Source organism: Ursus arctos, unplaced genomic scaffold (genome assembly GCF_023065955.2).
Source record: "Ursus arctos isolate Adak ecotype North America unplaced genomic scaffold, UrsArc2.0 scaffold_17, whole genome shotgun sequence".
Taxonomy (NCBI): Eukaryota; Metazoa; Chordata; class Mammalia; order Carnivora; family Ursidae; genus Ursus; species Ursus arctos.
The window spans coordinates 4,370,124-4,388,077 of record NW_026622841.1 but is presented as its reverse complement, the minus strand read 5'-3'; the positions used below and the strand labels follow the sequence as shown (position 1 = coordinate 4,388,077).

The window sequence follows — 17,954 nt, the reverse complement described above, 5'->3', positions numbered from 1 at the left end:
ACTGTGTGTGAAACCAGTTCTTCCAACAAAGCACATCATCTTTACTCGCATTCATACCCTCCTCTGTGGATAAAGAAGACATGGCTTGTTACCGTTTGTGTCTTCATTTTATTTTGCACCTCCACTCCATCACTGACAACTCATTTTCTAGCCTGGAAGGTTTGAAGTCATCGCTCCTTAGGCCCCAGGATGTCCATTAGAACTGTTTCGTGGGATACCGTGACTGTGGGGCACAAGCTCCGCAACATTCAGGTGATAGTTGAATGCAGCTGTTTCTGTGTGCTGGTGACAAAACCAAAGAAGTCCCGCTTTCCAAATATTTAATTCATGAAGCAGCCATTAAAGTAGGTACATTGTCTTCTAATACTCTTGCCAGAAATGCATGATCTCTTCCAATCATGCGAAAATATCAAACAAACCCAAATGAAGAGACACTTTACAAAACAACTGATAAGTACTCTTCAAGAGGGTCGAGGTCGTGAAAGACAAGGAGAGACTGAGAAACAGTCGTAGACCAGAGGAGAGTAAGAAGCAGTGACCAAACACAGTGTGGGATTCTGGATTGGATCGCGAAATGGAAAAAGGGAAGGATTGGTGAAATTAAATAAGGTCTAAATCGAGTTAATAATATTATTCCAATGTTAACTTCCTAATCTTTATAATTGTAAAATAGTTATATAAGATGTTAACATTACAGAAAGTAAAGTAAAGAACAAATGGGAACCCTGTCTGTACTATTTTTGCAACTTTTCTATAAAATCTACCATTCAAAATAAAAATTTTATTTAAAAAATTCTTTTTTTGTTTTTGAAGTAGGTAATTGTAAAGAATGCAACCATGGTTTTCTTCTTGACTCCATGGACTATTTTAGAATATAAACTGTATGGTATCAAGAAGCTTACTTATTACCCTAGGCACCAAATTTAATGGCTAAATAGAAAAGACAAAGAAAAAGGGAAAGATAAAGCAAACACTACATTTGAGAAGATGACTAGGGGTAGTCTTGTCATTATTTTATCCAAATGTCTTCTTCTTTCCCTGTGCTTCAGTGTTTGGAACAGAGCCAGACATGATCCGGGATGGATCAACCATACCAATTGCCAGAATATTCCAGGACGTCATCCAGAAGAGTGTGATGATGCTCCCGCTGGGGGCTGTCGATGACGGGGAGCACTCCCAGAATGAGAAAATCAACAGGTGAGTGGATTCCTGCGGGGGCCAGTCCTTCACTGCACAAACCCCGGGTCTCTACATCGTGGAGTCTTCTGATGTGCTATCCACTTTAGATTGAACTCACATCACCAAATCTTCCTATTTACATCGTAGGCTACTTTCCCCCATCATCTGAGTGGAAATAACAGTGTTTCTCTTTATTTCTTCTTTTGTTAGGTGGAACTACATAGAGGGATCCAAATTATTTGCCGCCTTTTTCCTAGAGATGGCTAAGCTGCATTACTAATGACAGGAACCTTCCAGCTTAGATCTGACCTACTGACAGATATCCTCTCCCACACACCAGGACAGAAATAGAATCTAAATATCCAGAGAATTTCAGTCTAGGAAATAATGTTCTTCCTTCCCATTTAAAATGTCTTAGGACATTTGGACCAGTAATAAAATATTTTAAGGGCACAGACAATGGAAATGGTAACTGTCCCCATGGCCCAGCTTTCTGAAGTCACTGCTACCTGCAACATCTCCCCAAGTCCAGCTGCGGGGTCCCCAGGGTGGGACTCACTCTTTCCCTGGAGCACAGGGACAGTTCTTCCATTAGACTCTCCCTGGCAGTTTGATGGATCTGATCCCTGCCGTGTGCTATTAGCTTCTGAGGTGCTCGTGACACATCATCACTCCATACAGTGTGCAGGTCGCCCTTGCTTTTACCACACGTTCCTTTGATTAGTAAAACTGTTGATGCCACCACTGGCTACTGTGATTTCCCTGGGGGTTCATTTGTGGAGGAGTAACTAAAGCATGATGTCATATGAACCTCTTGCTTCCCCTTCATTTGTTTTGCCTGCTTCTTGGAAAGTCCTGAAACAGAAACGATCAGTAGTCATATCCTTATGCCATTTGGGATTCCCTGTGCGAAGATCAGTACTTTTTCTATTCCAAGGCTCTTTACCTTTCTTGGATGAATGCCAACCAAACACCCCTCCTGCACCCTATTCTTTCTACCCCATCACTGAAGGCCCCCCCAACATCTCTGCATATGTAAAGTCGCCACTGCAGAATCAATTCTGATAGAATTTCTCTCACCCTGTTGGAATTTTACTCAGTGACTACATCTAAATTGCTCAAAGCTTTTAATAGCATCAGTTTTAGCTAGAGAACGAATCTAATCAGCGCTGACATCAGTAACACATTCTGAATTTAAAGCCCTCAGCTAATGCTGCGTTCCGTAATCATTTAGTTAACCATCTTGTTTGGCTTGATTGCATTTGATGGTGTAAACAAACAAAAAAAAGAATATAATTTTTCTACAGTTAAGTGTATGTAAACAAATCAATTCAATCTTTATAAATTCATTATTTAAATCACATTGATGGAGAAGAATTTAAGAGTTTATTAAAAATGTTTCTTATGATTCCAAATAAAATCAAAGCATAACACACTTAATCTCTTTGTGGGTTCTTGAAATGTCAGTTTTAAAACTGGCAACACCACATCCAAAAGGGCTTCTCCATAGGCCCGTGAATTCAGCTTACTCTGAGTCTCGTCACAGAAATGGGACTCAGATGAGGTAGGAGTCTCGGGGAGGGGGTATCCATGAATGATCTACTTTTTCTCTGATGCAAGAGAACACCAATTCCTGTTTGCTGAGTATTGACAGGTGTCGGTATTCTTTCTAATTAAGCTTGGTCCGTGCTTGCCAGATTACGTTGAATCATGTGATGTTTTGGATTTCGGGGGACCTACCTGATGTATTTGGCAGAGTTCCCAAGGACTAATTGCAAGAGGTTTATGATGCCAATTTATATTCTTAAAAAGGTGTTCATATTAGTGAATTAACAAAAGCTGGCTGTAAAATATATTGTTAGCACTTCTGGGCAATGTTACATCACTCTGTGTTGGCCTGGAAACCTGTGTGAGTGTGTGCGGCGTGGTGTGAGAGCCTCACTGGTGACACGTGGTCTCTGCACTTGCAGCTGGAGGAGGACAGTGGGCCAAGGACACACAGAGGACTTGGTGTGGGCCTCTTTTTCCTCCACATGCTCACTCCACATCCCTTTCTCAGCCTTTGTGTTAGCCAGGTGCCTGTGACTCCCGGCATACCCCACCCAGCCCCCTTTTCTAAGAATTGGACCCCAGATCCTCCTGCATATTTCCTATCTCAAACTTGACTCATCTAAAATGGAAACAAGTATTATCCGTCCTCCCAAACCTGTTGTACCTCCAGTGTTCCCTGATTTGGTACATGGACCATTAGAATCCTGACTATTCTTTGACACTTCTTGCTCTTTCAAATCCAGTTTAATATCAAAACCAGTTAACTCCATTTTTCAGAAGCCACCACTTCCTTCCATTTCCACTGTCACTTCCCATAGCCTGAAAGCCAAATTCTATCTAATTTCTGCTGGGTTATTGCAAAAGCCTCTGCCCGATCTCTTTGCATAAATGGCAGCCCTTTCCCACATATGTATCACACTGCAGCATGCACGTCCCAGTAGGTGCTCAATATTGCTTTCTGAAATCTTCCTTTTGAGTCAGTAGCTGCATTTTTGGAGTATCCTCTAGTAGGCCTGCTGTCCCCTGCATGGACTTCTGTCTCTATTCTCTTCCTCTCATGTTCTTTCTAGCTGACAGTGTCTTCAGAGCAGCCAGTGCTGGGGAAAAGCCCATTAGAACAAGTCACGCTGACGTGCTATTGACTGATAACGGCTTGTGTGTACCCTGCCGGGCAGCACTTGTGTTCTTCACGAGCACCCTGCTGGAATTCAGGGGCTACAAAATAGCAGCCTGTGAACTCAAGGCACCGTTCACCCTGTTTCATGTGGCCTTCACAATGTCCTAAGTACTTCTGAATTGGATGCCAGCATTTCAAAATCAGTAGACTGATTTACACAAAAGATTTCTCTTGAACAACCACAAGACTGGGCCACGCTGACGTGCTGTTCCCACACGCTGGCGAAGCCGCTGAGCTGAGAGATTGTACTAAGTGCAGTGCCTGGCACATAATGTGTGCTCAACAAATTTCTTAGAAGTGGAAAAAGAAGGAAGCTCACAAAAGAAGATAATGCTATTCAATTTTGCTTCTCACTTCTACTGATAGCTACTTTCACTTAAAAACCAAGTTATCAAATACCATTTTATGATAAGGCCAAATGACTTTTAAATACTATACTATTTTAAATATCTAGATTAAAATGTATTCGACACCACCTAGCTATTGTTTTTAATGTTATTTTTCAATTTAAGTTTTAATATTAATTGATCATGTAATAGCTAAAGAATTAAATAATGATTTGAGTTTTTGATTATGTAAGATGGAATATTTATTTCTGTGATAACGTACTTACGGTCAGATCTAATGTAGTTATGTTATCTGCCTTTAATACCAATGCCTTTCATGACAAGCTGTGAAACTCAAACCGAGTCCTAATCCTTGCTCATATTATTTCTGTTCTTCCACTGGCCAACTGTGTAACATCCACATTCATTTTGTAGAGCTTGTGACACTTAAGACAATTTTCCTCTTTACTACGTTGCAAAGAACTTTCCTCTTTAGGAAGCAGGCTCTGGGAGGCAGAGGCTGGGTTGGATGTATTCTATATTTTGCTCAGCTGTCCAAAGGCTCAAACAATTGATGAAGTACAAAGAGAAATACAGGAGATTTTCTGAAGCACAGTGATGTATTCTTTCTATTTCAGCATGATGTGGAAGAGAACAGCTGGTAGGTGTAATGACTATAATTTCTTAACAGTTATGATAGGTAAATAAATGCTTCTGAGCTTTTTTAGCTTGGATAGATTGAACAGAAAAAAGTTTTCGTTACATGGAAAAATTTTATTTAAAAACATTATGCTAGTATAATTTCTTATCCAGAATGAAAAAAGATGTCAGAAAAATTATGCCTTTGACTATGATAGAAAATGTGAAGTTTGAAATCATCTCACCTCCCACATTGAAATTCACCAAAACAGCATTCAAAGAGAATGTAGATTTAAAATTCTAGTGTGGGTGGTTAAATGATCGTAGCACATTCTGACTGTTATTGTAGGCAGGCATTTTAATTTAATGGCAGAACATGTTAAAGGAAATTAGAACTTTAAATGACACTGTTAAATTAGTCATCAAAAATGATTAGTCATTAAAAATGACCAATGCTTTCTTTCAAATCTTAAATAATTAGAATCAAATAAAGGAGGCCATCTAAACTTTATTTAAAACTCCACTTAGGGGCACCTGGGTGGCTCAGTCGGTTAAGCGTCTGCCTTCAGCTCAGGTCATGATCCCAGGGTCCTGGGATTGAGTCCTGCATCAGGCTCCCTGCTCAGCAGTGAGTCTGCTTCTCCCTCTCCCTCTGCCCCTCCCACTGCCCCTGCTCATGCTCTCTCATACTCTCCTTCTCTCTCAAATAAATAAATAAAATCTTAAAAAACCTCCAAACAAACTCCACTTAAAGAACCAGAAGCCAGAGCTCAGGGTTACTACATTAGTGCAAAGTGAGGGGAGGGAGTTTCAGGAAAGAGGAATCACAAAGGGAAAACACCAAATTCTGCATACTTTGTCTAAATTGCCAGATCACCTCTGAACTGTGCACGTGTGAAACAGATTCAAGCATCCCAGCTTAGGCTGAGGGAACCAAATCAGATTTTGGTTGCCACCATAACAAGAGAGATAAAGTATGGAGTATAAATACAGCCAAAATAACTGCCTGTTAAAACTTTATCAACCATTAGCAAGCTCTTCAGAGGAACATAGCTAAATTCATAATGTCTACATTACTTACATGTCTAGAATACAACTCAAAATTACTAGACATGGGGCACCTGGGTGGCTCAGTCGTTAAGTGTCTGCCTTCGGCCCGGGGTGTGATCCCGGAGTCCTGGGATCAAGCCCCACATTGGGCTCCTCCGCTGGGAGGCTGCTTCTTCCTCTCCCATTCCCCCTGCTTGTGTTCCCTCTCTTGCTGGCTGTCTTTCTCTCTGTCAAGTAAATAAATAAAATCTTTAAAAAAAAATTACTAGACATTTAAGAAAGAGGAAAACATGACTCCTAATCAGAAAAAAGAGAAAATTAATGATGATTAATCCCAAAATGATTTGGGATATATTGGGATATATTGGAATTAGCAGACAAAATGTCAAAGCAGCTATTACAGCTTTGCTCAAAGACATAAAAGAAAATATGCCTTCAGTAAGTAAAGAAATAGGAAATCTGATGAGAGAAATAGAAACGGTAAGACAGAACTGAATAGAAATTTTAGAACTAAAAGATGCAATATGTGAAATAAAAAAAAATCACTAGCTGCTTTTAACAGATGACTGGAGATAACACAGAAGAAACAACCAGGGAACATGCATGTTGCTTTATTTACATCGGGAAAAGGCACTCCCCCACATTAGGCACAACAGCTGCACCTGTCAGGCTAGTATGAAAAAAATGTTTTAAAACTGCAGGTTTGTTTTGAATGAGGGAACACTGAAAATAGATCAATAGAAATTATTCAGTCTGAAAGTCCGAGAGAAAAAAAAAAAGAATGAAAATAAAACAAAAAAAGACAAAGCCTCAGTGAGTTGTATATAATATCAAGGGGTGTATATATATTTGATTGGAGTTCAGGAGAAAAAGAGAGAATGGGGAAGAAAAATATTTGGAGAAATAATAACCCCAAATTTTCCAAACTTGGTGAAATATGTTAACTTACAGAAATCACCAAGCAGGTAGTATGAAGAAAATTATGGTGAGACACATCATTATCAAACCACTGAAAGTCAAAAATAAAGAGAAAAATGTGAAAGTATCGAGAGAAAAATGACATGACATATAGGGAAAACATGCAAAGGAGGAATGATCTGAATGATCTCTGCTCCATCAGAAACAAATGGAGGCCAGAAGACATGGAAAGATATCATTCTTAACAAACATCTCTTGTAAGCAACACTTGGGTCCAAGATATTTTCTATCCATTCTGGCAATCTCTTCTTCTTAATGGAGTATTTAGTCAATAACACTTAATGAAATTACTAATATAGTGAGATTAAGGTCTCCCCCACTTTGTTGTTTTCTGTGCTTCATCTGTAACCTCTTTTGGAAATCCTTTAAATTATATAATAAAGGGAACAAGACAAAAAATGGGTGCACAAATATGAATAAGGTCTAATTATTAAATAAGAGCATTGTATCAGCATTAATTTCTTGATTTTGATAATTGCATTGCTATCTAAGAGCCTATCCATGTTCTTACGAAACGTACACTGACATTTGTAGGGGTAAAAGGACATCATGTTTGTGATCTATTTTCAAATGGTTCTGGAAAAAATATGCATAACAATGAAGCAAATATAGTAAAATGTTGATAATTATAGAATCTGGTTAGAGGAAACATGGGAATTTTTTCTACTTTTAAATTTCAAAATAAAACTTTATAAAGCAAAAAGAGAGGTCAGCAATGAAATGTTCTCCAAATTCTAGTTGAGTGTGAACGATCAGCTTGTATGAAGGAAATGAAATCTATTATTCTTGCATTTTTTTTAATTAGGGAAAACAGCATCACAATTTACACATGAGTAAAATGAGGTCCAGCTGACTTCCTTAAGGTCACATTATGATGTAAAAGTTCTGTTTCGGCAAAATAATGGAGGATAAAAATGAAAAATAAACTTGAATTTTGTTCCAGTGCTCAAGAAAGAAAGATGACATGTTAACTAAACCCCCAAGTTAAGAAAGGTAGATCAATCACCCAAAGACCAACAGGATGCCTAATCCATATGGAGAACTGCACTAGCTACTGTTAGTGTTCAGAGGTATAACCGTGTCATGCAAGACTAACACTGTCAAAACAGACATTACAAGATTCTAAGTTCTACATTTTCAAGTGAATTCTAAGTAATTTTCAAGTGAACTTTTTGGAGAATGAACCTAGTTTATCATTTATCTTTTACCAGTAATGTTTACATTAGTGTTTTCACACAGTAAATGTTGGTTAATGGTATAAACATTGACAGCCGCCTGTTCTTAAGGAAATTGTTTCCCATGTGTTTCTCTAGAACTTTTAATTCACTACTACTAAACTGAGCGTGGTAGACAGGAAAAGGCTGACTGGAGTCTAAAGCTGAATCCCACCTTTACTAGCTGTGTGATCTTGGAACAGTTGACTATTCTAAACTTCAGTATCCTACAGTGGAAGATAGATATGAGAATTCATGTGAATTATAATGGGAATCTGACCAGGTAACAACTAGGAAAATTATTCTAAAATATATACGTATATATATTTTTAAAGATTTTATTTATTTGAGAGAGAGGGCACACAAGCAGTGGGGAGGGGCAGAGGGAGAGGGAGAACCAGACTCCTTACTGAACAGGGATCTCAGGACCCTGAGATCATGACCTGAGTCCAAGGCAGATGCTTAATCAATGGAGCCACCCAGGTGCCCCTCTAAAAGATATTAAAAAATGTTATCATCACCTAAATATTCACAGTTTTAAAAAAGAATTGAGCTGGGCTTGACCTTGAGAGATGATTTGGTTTAGAAAGCCTTTCACCATGAATCATAAGGCCATAATTTTAAAATCCCATTTGATTAAAATTATCTAAATACAAATTATTTAACAAGTGTCCCTAGCCAACAGTATCTTCACAATCTGACCCCAAGAGGGGATCCCTGCCCATTGCTTTATACAACGTCTCTGCCATTGCATTTTGCAAGCTGTGGTCTTCTTGCCAGATCTTGAGTTTCCAAAGCAAGGGTTCTAAACTGGAGGTCTGTGTATGGTCCTGTCCAGGGGTGGGAGGGGGCTGTGACTACTGCATCCAGGTCATGCTTGCTTTCTAACAATCTTTATGCCGTGCCCTTAACGTTTTTAAAAGAGGCCAGTACGGGAACGTTTTAAACACCAAGTGCTTTTCAGCTTTTCCTGCCAAACTGGAGAACCCACATTCAGCGTCTTTGCCTCGCCGTTAGTGTTGGAATTCCGCTCGTGGCTTCCTAGAGCCTGAGACTCCGAGAAACCCTCTGGAGTCACCCGAGTTTTCTTCCGAAGTTGGAGCTGCGCACGCACCCAGCACAGCACAAACCTCTTGCCCCTTGAGAAAAGGGCCGCACAGGCGCCGGGCGCCCCTCGGACCCGGCCAAGATAGAGGACGGCCGGCCCGCGCAGGCCCGGGCCGCGTCCGTGTCCCCCGCGCCGCCCTCGGGGCTCGTTATGGCGAGGAGGCGGAGTGGGGAAGGTTGGGGTAGGGAGGAGGCAGGACCGGCCCGGAGGTTCCCGCTTTGGGACCCTTTGGAAATCTCAGCGGGCCCTCCTGGACAGACACGGCGGGACTTGCAGGCTGACACGCAACTCCCCCTTGTTTAGATTGACTCCTTTAGCCTTCCGTTTTCCTCTCCGGGGGACGGGTGGGACTTCCGGTTTTATCTGAGTGGCTTCCGGCAAGAGCTGATGGACTGAAAACAAGGCTGCACACGGGTCGGCCGGCCATGCGAGGCAGAAACAGGGGACCCGATGTAGGTTTCGCTAAACCAGTTCCGGGATCCTGTTTTTAGGTCGTGGTGTCCGACGCTCAGTCCACCACGGTGTCGACCTGGGAACCGCCGGAAGTCGCTCAAAGGAAAGACAGGAAGTCCCTCCCTTTCCTCCCAGAGGGAAGACGGTGAGCCGGAGGAGTCAGTCAGAGGGGCGAGCAGGAGCGATTCCGTCGGCAAACAGGTAAGTTATTCTCTGGCCGGGGCGGGGGGTTTGGAGGCGGGGACCGTCCAGCGTCAGCGCAGGGCCTGGGGGCGGTGGCTTGAGGGCCCGGGCCCGGGCGGCTAGGCGCCGGGAGCCCCGCCAGGGCCCTTCGCTCTTCCTCCTCCCCCCTCCCCCCGCCTCCGCCCCTCCCCGCTCGCCGGTCCCTCCCGACGCCGCCCAGCTTCGCCCGGCATACGCCCGCCGCCCGCGGCCTGGCCGCGCCCGGCCTCCGCTCCCGCTCTCCCCCGTTCGCTGCGCGGCACCCTGCGGCCGGGCTCGCGCGGCTGGCTGGGCCTCGGCTTCCCCGCAGGGCCGGCTGTCAGCAGCCCTGCACGCAGTGGGGGGCTTCTTACCGCCCGGCTTGCCCCAGCGCGGAGCCGCGGAGGTGTCTTTTTATAGTCAGGGCGGTGGTTTCCTCCTCCGCCCGCCCACTCCCAGGTCACCCCCAGATGCACTGATGCGCCGCTGCCACCCGCGCCTCCTTCCGTTAAGGACGCTGGGCGGGCGGCGGCCCCCAACGCTGGTGACCGAGTGCAGCGCGACTTCCAAGTGGAGGGTCCTGGCCCCTCGGGGTCAGCCGCTGTGGACGCCAGGGGGGAGGCCCCGGGCTGCGGCGCACCGCTATTTGCAGCTGCGGGTTTTGCCCGGTAGATACCCACCTCTTCCCAGCCAGAGAGCACGTCCTGAGTGTGCTAGCCCGCTTTCTGGAGATCAGTCTGGTGGAGGTGGGTCCAGGAGATACTGACCCCTGTCGGTTGTGTTGTTTTGAATAGCCCTTCTATTTCATTGGGGAGTTCAGAAATAGGAAGGGCATCTTGGCAAGGTTAGCGTCCACTGACACACGTGTAGGATTTCTTTATTTTATAGGTGGTCATAGCCGTGATGGTGACTGCCTTATAACTTTGCAGCCACTGCTGGTTTAGTTAGTCACATTATGCACCTGTTCTGCGGTGAGGAGTTAGGTCCAGTTGGAACACCGTACAGGGAAGGGCACTGACATATTGATTAGAGCATCATTTCTAACGCATACTCTTTATGCTTCGTTTAGCACAGCAAACTTGTTTCCTTTTTACCAGTTAAAACCCAGATTAAATAATGTGACCAAAGTTAACGTCAGAATTCAAATCTCATGTGTTCGTTACTCATTCTTCAAGTTTGTTACCCTCGAGATGACTAACTCCTGTTGGCATGTCTGATAAACACTAAGGCAACGTTCTCCAGTAGCTGATGTCTTCCTGCATCATCTGTAAGGCAGGTGTGATTGTCGCTGGTAACAGCTGCCACTGGTGCCTTTTAAAAACTGTATTTTGGAATAATTTCAGATTTACAGACAAGCTGCTAGGTAGGACAGAGTTCCACTGGTATTTAGCAAAGTGAAGTGGCTCCACTCGAGCAAACACTGGTCCCTGCTTATTTCCAGACACTGCTCTAGGTGCTGGAGTTAGTAACGCAGGGCATGATTTCAGGATCTGCTTGAGGAGGCAGATACAGAAACATGCAATGCGTTTTGCTAAATGCTAACATGGAGATGCACAGAGCAAATGATGTGGGACTGCCTTGGGAAGCAGTAGTGAGGGCTTGCAGGATACAGGGTTTAGTTTAGGGCTCAAGAATTAGTGGGCATTCATTTGCTTGATGGAACATTTCTCCCAACATTGACTTTAATTAGGGTCCTGTTGTTAGAGGAGAATTCTCTGACCTTTATAATTCTCAAAGAAGGGGTTTGTGTGACGGGTTTCTCAGGTATCAGTGGTGAGAAGAATCCCTGTTCATGAATCCACGAGAGCGTCGAATCCTAACCACTAGATCACCAGGGACTGTCATAAATCCATGAATAGGAGAAGAAATTAAGCTGTGTTTCTTATGCAGTAATGGAGGTGTCTAGATCTATACATTTTGAAGTTCTTTGTTTTCAGACTTGTTAAATACTTCTTGTGGTCAGATCACACGTGTTCTTTGTGCAAGCATGGGGGCATAGTTCTGAGCTGTATCCTGGTGTGTTAGATCCCCACACCAGTGGGGACATTTGAGTGAGTGTCTTAGCTCGGCTGCTATAACAAAATAGGATACCCTGGAGAATTGAAACCACAGACATTTACTTCTCAAAGGTCTGAACATGAAGTCCAGGATCAAGGTGCTGGTTCCTGGTGAGGACTCTTCCTGGCTTACAGATGGCCCCTTTCTTGCTGTGTCCTCACATGGCAGAGAGAGAACTCAGGACTCTCTTCCCCTGCTTGTAAGGACATTGATTCATCTTCTCTCTGCCATGTGAGGACACAGCAAGAAAGGGGCCATCTGTAAGCCAGGAAGAGTCCTCACCAGGAACCAGCACCTTGATCCTGGACTTCATGTTCAGACCTTTGAGAAGTAAATGTCTGTGGTTTCAATTCTTGGAGACCCTACCCTCATGATCTCATTTAATCTAATTACCTCTCAAAGGTCACACCTGCAAATACCATCACGTTGGGGATTAGGGATTTCACATGAATTGTGGGGGAGGACACAATTCAGTCTATAGAAGCTGGGTTTCTTGGAGATTTTGTTATGTGGAATTCCTCTTGTACACATATGTTCTAAAACTAAATAGGAATCTGTAAAATCAGCATTTGTATTGCTTTTGCTAAAGCAAACACAATTTTATCTAAATAAGGGATTGTGTGTGTGTATATATTTATATTTATGTATATATATATATTTTTTTTTTTTTTTAAGAAAGAGGAAGCACACAAATGCAAGTGGGGGGGGTGGGGCAGAGGGAGAGAGAATCCTGAAGCAGACTCCCCACTGAACACGGAGCCAAGTTAGGACTTCTTCCCAGGAGCCTGAGATAATTACCTGAGCCAAAGTCAAGAGTCAGTAGCTTAACGGACTGAGCCAGCCAAGCACCCCTTATTTTAGATATATTAAATATGATTCAGAGACCGGTTGAGGAAGAGAAGAAATTTTAATTGTTTCATTTTGATGAAAGAGAAAGATGTGGTGAAATACTTTTCACTTTTTGGCCTTATAGAAGGGACTGCATTTCTAGATTGATCAAATCTTGGTCTAAGGAGTATGGCAGTGATCTGTTTCAGTTCTCTGGTCGTCCTGTAAGGAGGCTGAGCCCCCACAGAAGCTGAGTAATCTCAGAGATTAGTGCCAGAGCTGGGATTAGAAACAGGCTTCCTGATTTCTAGGCCAGTCTTTCTGCTTCCATCAGTGGTTCTCAAAGTTAAGGTGCTCCAGAGTCACCTGGGGAGCTTGTTGAAACACAGATGCTCAGCATCCCCTGGAGCCTCTGACTCAGCAGGTCTGGACTGAGGCTGAGAATTTGCACTGCTGATAAGCTCCTCCCAGGTGCCTTTGAAGTTGCCAGCGCTGAGATCACACTTTGAGAACCCTGCCATACGCCATGTTGCCTTTGATCTCTTAGGAGAGTAAGTAAGCTCCATGGGTTTATACCAGCGTAACCTTTTCCCTGGTACTCAGAGAATTGGGCGGTTTAATTTTGTATTACAAACAGCAGTGCACCCAAAACAGAACGATTAAATGGAAAAAAAAAAAAAAAGGACTAGAAATATAGTGTTTCTTGGAGAGAGTCATTTTGGCATTTCCAACGATAATTTTTGGAGATAATTCTAGAGGTCAAAACCACTTATTATTGAAGGGGATTCACGTGAGCTGTGAGGGTCCTCCGTCTTATTGACATTTGCACTAAAAAGGGTGTCTGGATTAATTGCTAGGTTGTATAGGAGTGAAAAAATCACTGCCAGTTTTGTTACTTTATGCTTTTCTCTGTTGTGTTCTAAAATGTTCATTTCTTATATATCAAAATATTATCAGGCCCTAGCACAGTTATAGTAGCCATAGTAGATGTTAAATAAATGTAAGTAGATGTTAAATAAATGTAAGTAGATGTTAAATAAATGTAAGTAGATGTTAAATAAATGTAAGCTGAATTGAATTAAGAAAAGATTAAAGGGGCAAATAAAATAGAACATTTATCTGGAGAGATTTCAGTGCCCTAGGAAAATTACTGTATTTTCTACATTATCACAATTACAGGCTTTTATAGTATAATTACAATTTATCCCAGCGTAAGCCTTATTTGCAAATATTGGGATTTTTAAGCACAATTTTGGAGGGTGTAGCCTGTTTTTATGTTACAGTTAATGAGTGATTCATCTCATACTTTTATGTATCATTCATCTGAAATGATTTGTAAACCCTTACACTTTGAAATAATTTGAGAATTACAAAAAAATTGCTAAAATAGTTCAGAGTGTTCCTGTATACCTTTCAACCAGCATCACTTTATTAACTTCTTAGGCATCCATAGTGCAATTACCGAAACAGACAGTTGATATAATTAATCTTAAGACTTTGAGGTTCACCGCCATGTCCTTTTCCTGGTCCAGGATCCAATCCAGTATCCCACATTGCATTACGGTGTTCGGTCTCCTTAGTCTCTTCCAGTCTGTGACAGTTCCTATTGACTTTCTTTATTTTCTTATGACCTTTATACATTTGAAGAGTGCTGGTCAGTTATTTTGTAGAATGTCCCTTGTTTTGGATTTGTCTGATGTCCTTTCATGATTAAATTGAAGGTGAAGTCTCATTTGGGGACCTACATGACGCAGATATGTCTTACCACTGGTGAATGTTAACTTTGATCTCTTGGTTGAGGTAGTGTGTGATAGCTGTGCTTTAAAGTTAAAAATTTTCCCTTTGAAATTAAGGACTCTCATCACTTCACTGATTTTTGGTGCAGAAGTTTAAAAGAAACGAGAGACTATGGACTCTGAGAAACAAACTGAGGGCTTCAGAGGGGAGGGGGGTGGGGGAATGGGATAGGCTGGTGATGGGTAGTAAGGAGGGCACGTATTGCATGGTGCACTGGGTGTTATACGCAACTAATGAATCCTCGAACTTTATATCAGAAACCAGGGATGTACTGTATGGTGACTAACATAATATAATAAAAAATATTATTTAAAAAAAAAAGTTTAAAAGAAATGAACCTATAATGTCAGAATCCTTTGAGCCTGGTCCCAATTGTGAGATATTTCTTATCTCGGGAGGCTTTATATTATTTTTTAGACACAAACATAGCAGGGAAAGGGAAAAGTGTAGGCTCTTAGAAGAATGATTATTTGCTCAAGAACTTGTACTTGATCTTGGTCAATCTCAGTTTTGAATTGGCAGGAATGGAAGCTGTTTGTCTCAGTTCTTTTGCTGTGGTTCTGCCATTCTCACGTTTGTCTTCCAGTGTATGACTTTCCATAACTACACTGCATTTCTTAAAATTCTCCCTAGAGTCTTTTTGTGGAAGATAGATACACTTCAGTTCGTCACAAGGCATTTGCTCTAAGTATTCTCCTGCTTACCAGCACTCCATGGAGCTGGGTGCATGTGTTCTCTTTGATGCTGGATATATTACACATGCACACCTATAAACTGTCTGTGTTCAAAATGCGCGTGCCTTTACTATCCCAACCAAAATAACTTGAAGTTATGTATCTGGTCTGTCTCCCTACAAAGCTTGCAAGCTCCTTGGATTCAGGGAAAAGATCTCTTGTTTACCAGTGACTTGCTTGGTACCTGGCACACACAAGGCACTTGATAAATATTTATGAATAAATGAATATTTATATGTGCATTTTGTTCACTGCTTTTGTTAGCTACTGGAATACCATGAACATCTTTTCCCATTAACATACTGTGTAATCTGCACTGTGTTCCAGTGTATGGACGTGCTCTAGCCCATCCTGCATCATTGGATATTAGGTTGTTTATAATTTTTGTATGATAAAGAGTTTCATGCTGAATATCCTTAAATACATATTTTGTCCAGTTATTTCCTGTAGAGTCATTGATAGCCCAAAGAATATACCTATCATAAGGCTATACACACACACGTTACTATATATACAGTATATATAATATACCAATTGTAAGGCTATATACACACACACATATGTATATGTGTATACACACACATGTGTAGGGGTGTGTGTGTGTGTGTGTGTGCTTGCGTGGAGAGAGAGCGCAAAATTAACTTCTAGAAAGGTGCGTAGATTTATATCCCAACCGGTACTATTGAGAATTAGAGTTTGCCCACACTTTCTCCAGTGCTTAATTCTCTATATTTTTAGAAAGAGACTACATTGAGTTTTGGGGATTTTTTAAAGGATTCTTCCTGGGGTGTGCTGGGTTGGGGATCATAGTCTAATTTGCTAATCACTTTTCATCTTTTCATGTTGAAAATTTTCAGATTTTTGTTTGCCTCGTGAGAGAGCAGAATAAATCTCAATGAAGAAGTGAGCGGTTAACACCTAATCAGTATTTCACTTGGGGAACTTTTTGTATCCTCCCAAAAGTTATAGTTGGCTGTGGGCTGTGAGTGTGGCCTTTACCAAACCGGAAACTTCTTGAGAGTGGGATACATTTCTGAATCACAGCATTCAAAAAAGTCAGCTATAGGCCAATTAAAGGCTTCAGTACAGCAAAACTGTGGAAGTTATAGAAGGCAAGGTAGGACAATAGTTGTAGGGCTCTGGTATAGGGAAGGGGCTCTACAACAAATCACAGAAGGTGCGGGCCACAAAGGAAAAGATTGGTACGTTTGACGGTATTAACACTGATAACTTGTGTTTATTAAAATAAACCATCAAGTAAGTGAACAGACAGGTCACAAATGAGAGTAGGTATTTTCAGTGCATATATATATTTATTGAATTTATATATATATATATGAATATATAAATATATAAATATATATATATTCAGTATATACTGGTAAAAGATTAGTATCCAGAAAGGTAAACGGCAAATCAGTAATAACAATAGAAAAATGGGCAAAGGACCCCAGTAGGCATCTCACAAAAGAGTAATCCCGAATGCAAAGATTTTCAACTTAATTAGTAATTAGGGAAAGGCAAATTAGGATGAAAAAGACAGATAATTTCACACACATTAGGTTGACAACAGTGTAAAAATCTGACAGTATCTGTTGTTTGGGAGGTAGGAAACAACTGGAGTGCTCACACACAACTGGTAGGAGTCTAACTTGGTACATTAACTTTGGAATTATCTAGCAAAGTTAGAGATGCATGTACCCTTTGACCCAGTAATTCCATTTTTTTTTTTTTAAAGATTTTATTTATTTATTCGACAGAGATAGAGACAGCCAGTGAGAGAGGGAACACAAGCAGGGGGAGTGGGAGAGGAAGAAGCAGGCTCATAGTGGAAGAGCCTGATGTGGGGCTCGATCCCAGAACGCCAGGATCACGCCCTGAGCCGAAGGCAGACGCTTAACCGCTGTGCCACCCAGGCGCCCCCCAGTAATTCCATTTTTAAGTCTTTATCCTAGAGCAGTGCTTCTAACTTGTGTTTCCAGAATTTCATGGGAACCTTGTTTGTGGATTTTGGGCCTTACCCTGGACCTACTGAATCAGACTTGGGGATGGGGCCACTTAACAAGCTCTTCAGGTGATTGCGTGCATGCTAAAATTGGCAAACCCCTGCCCTGGAGAAAGTCCTGTACTTGAGTGCCTGGCGACATGTACAAGAATGCTCACAGTTGTACTGGTAAAAGAAAACTGGAACCAGTGTCCATCACAAGAGAATGGATAAATTGTATTATACTCCTATAGTGAAGGACTATACAGTAGTGAAATGGAATGGAGTTTAGCTGCATGCGTCACCAAGGTAAGCGTCAGGAACGTCATCTGGGGGAAGAAAAGATACTTCTGGAAGAATGGATATAATATTTTTCCTTTTTTTTTTTTAAGTTTAGAAATTTGCAAAACAAAATTGCATGATTGCATTTGCAATCAAATGCACAGATTTGATAAAGTAATAAAACAGGTAAGTTACAAACACAAGGTTCATGTTAACAGATGGCTCTGTAAGAGGGAAGGTGATGAGGGCACCAAGAAACTGCAAACATAAAGATTTCATTTTCTTCAACTGTGATCTGTTCCCAGGGCTTTCTTTTATGGTGCTAAATTCCTTGCACATATTAAAATTATTTTTTGTGTCTACGAAATATTTAAAACACAAACATTTATGTTTGT

The 17,954-nt window shown here is 41.7% G+C and overlaps 2 protein-coding genes across 3 annotated transcripts in view; both read left to right on the top strand.

The window, feature by feature from the left end:
* CNDP1 (carnosine dipeptidase 1) overlaps positions 1-1,475 on the top strand; it is a 37,912-nt gene extending 36,437 nt beyond the window's left edge. For both annotated transcript variants that reach the window (XM_057313326.1, XM_057313327.1), the window contains exons 11-12: positions 1,050-1,197; positions 1,390-1,475. In XM_057313326.1, the coding sequence (XP_057169309.1) occupies positions 1,050-1,197; positions 1,390-1,459 (218 nt within the window). In that variant the 3' untranslated portion in view covers positions 1,460-1,475. The remainder of the gene's footprint in view (positions 1-1,049; positions 1,198-1,389) is intronic.
* A 1,068-nt stretch (positions 1,476-2,543) lies between these two features.
* The window catches only part of ZNF407 (zinc finger protein 407), a 449,588-nt gene continuing 434,177 nt past the window's right edge, over positions 2,544-17,954 (top strand). Inside the window, 1 exon segment of the mRNA XM_026496488.4 lies at positions 2,544-9,876. The gene's annotated coding sequence lies outside the window, so the exon portion shown is untranslated.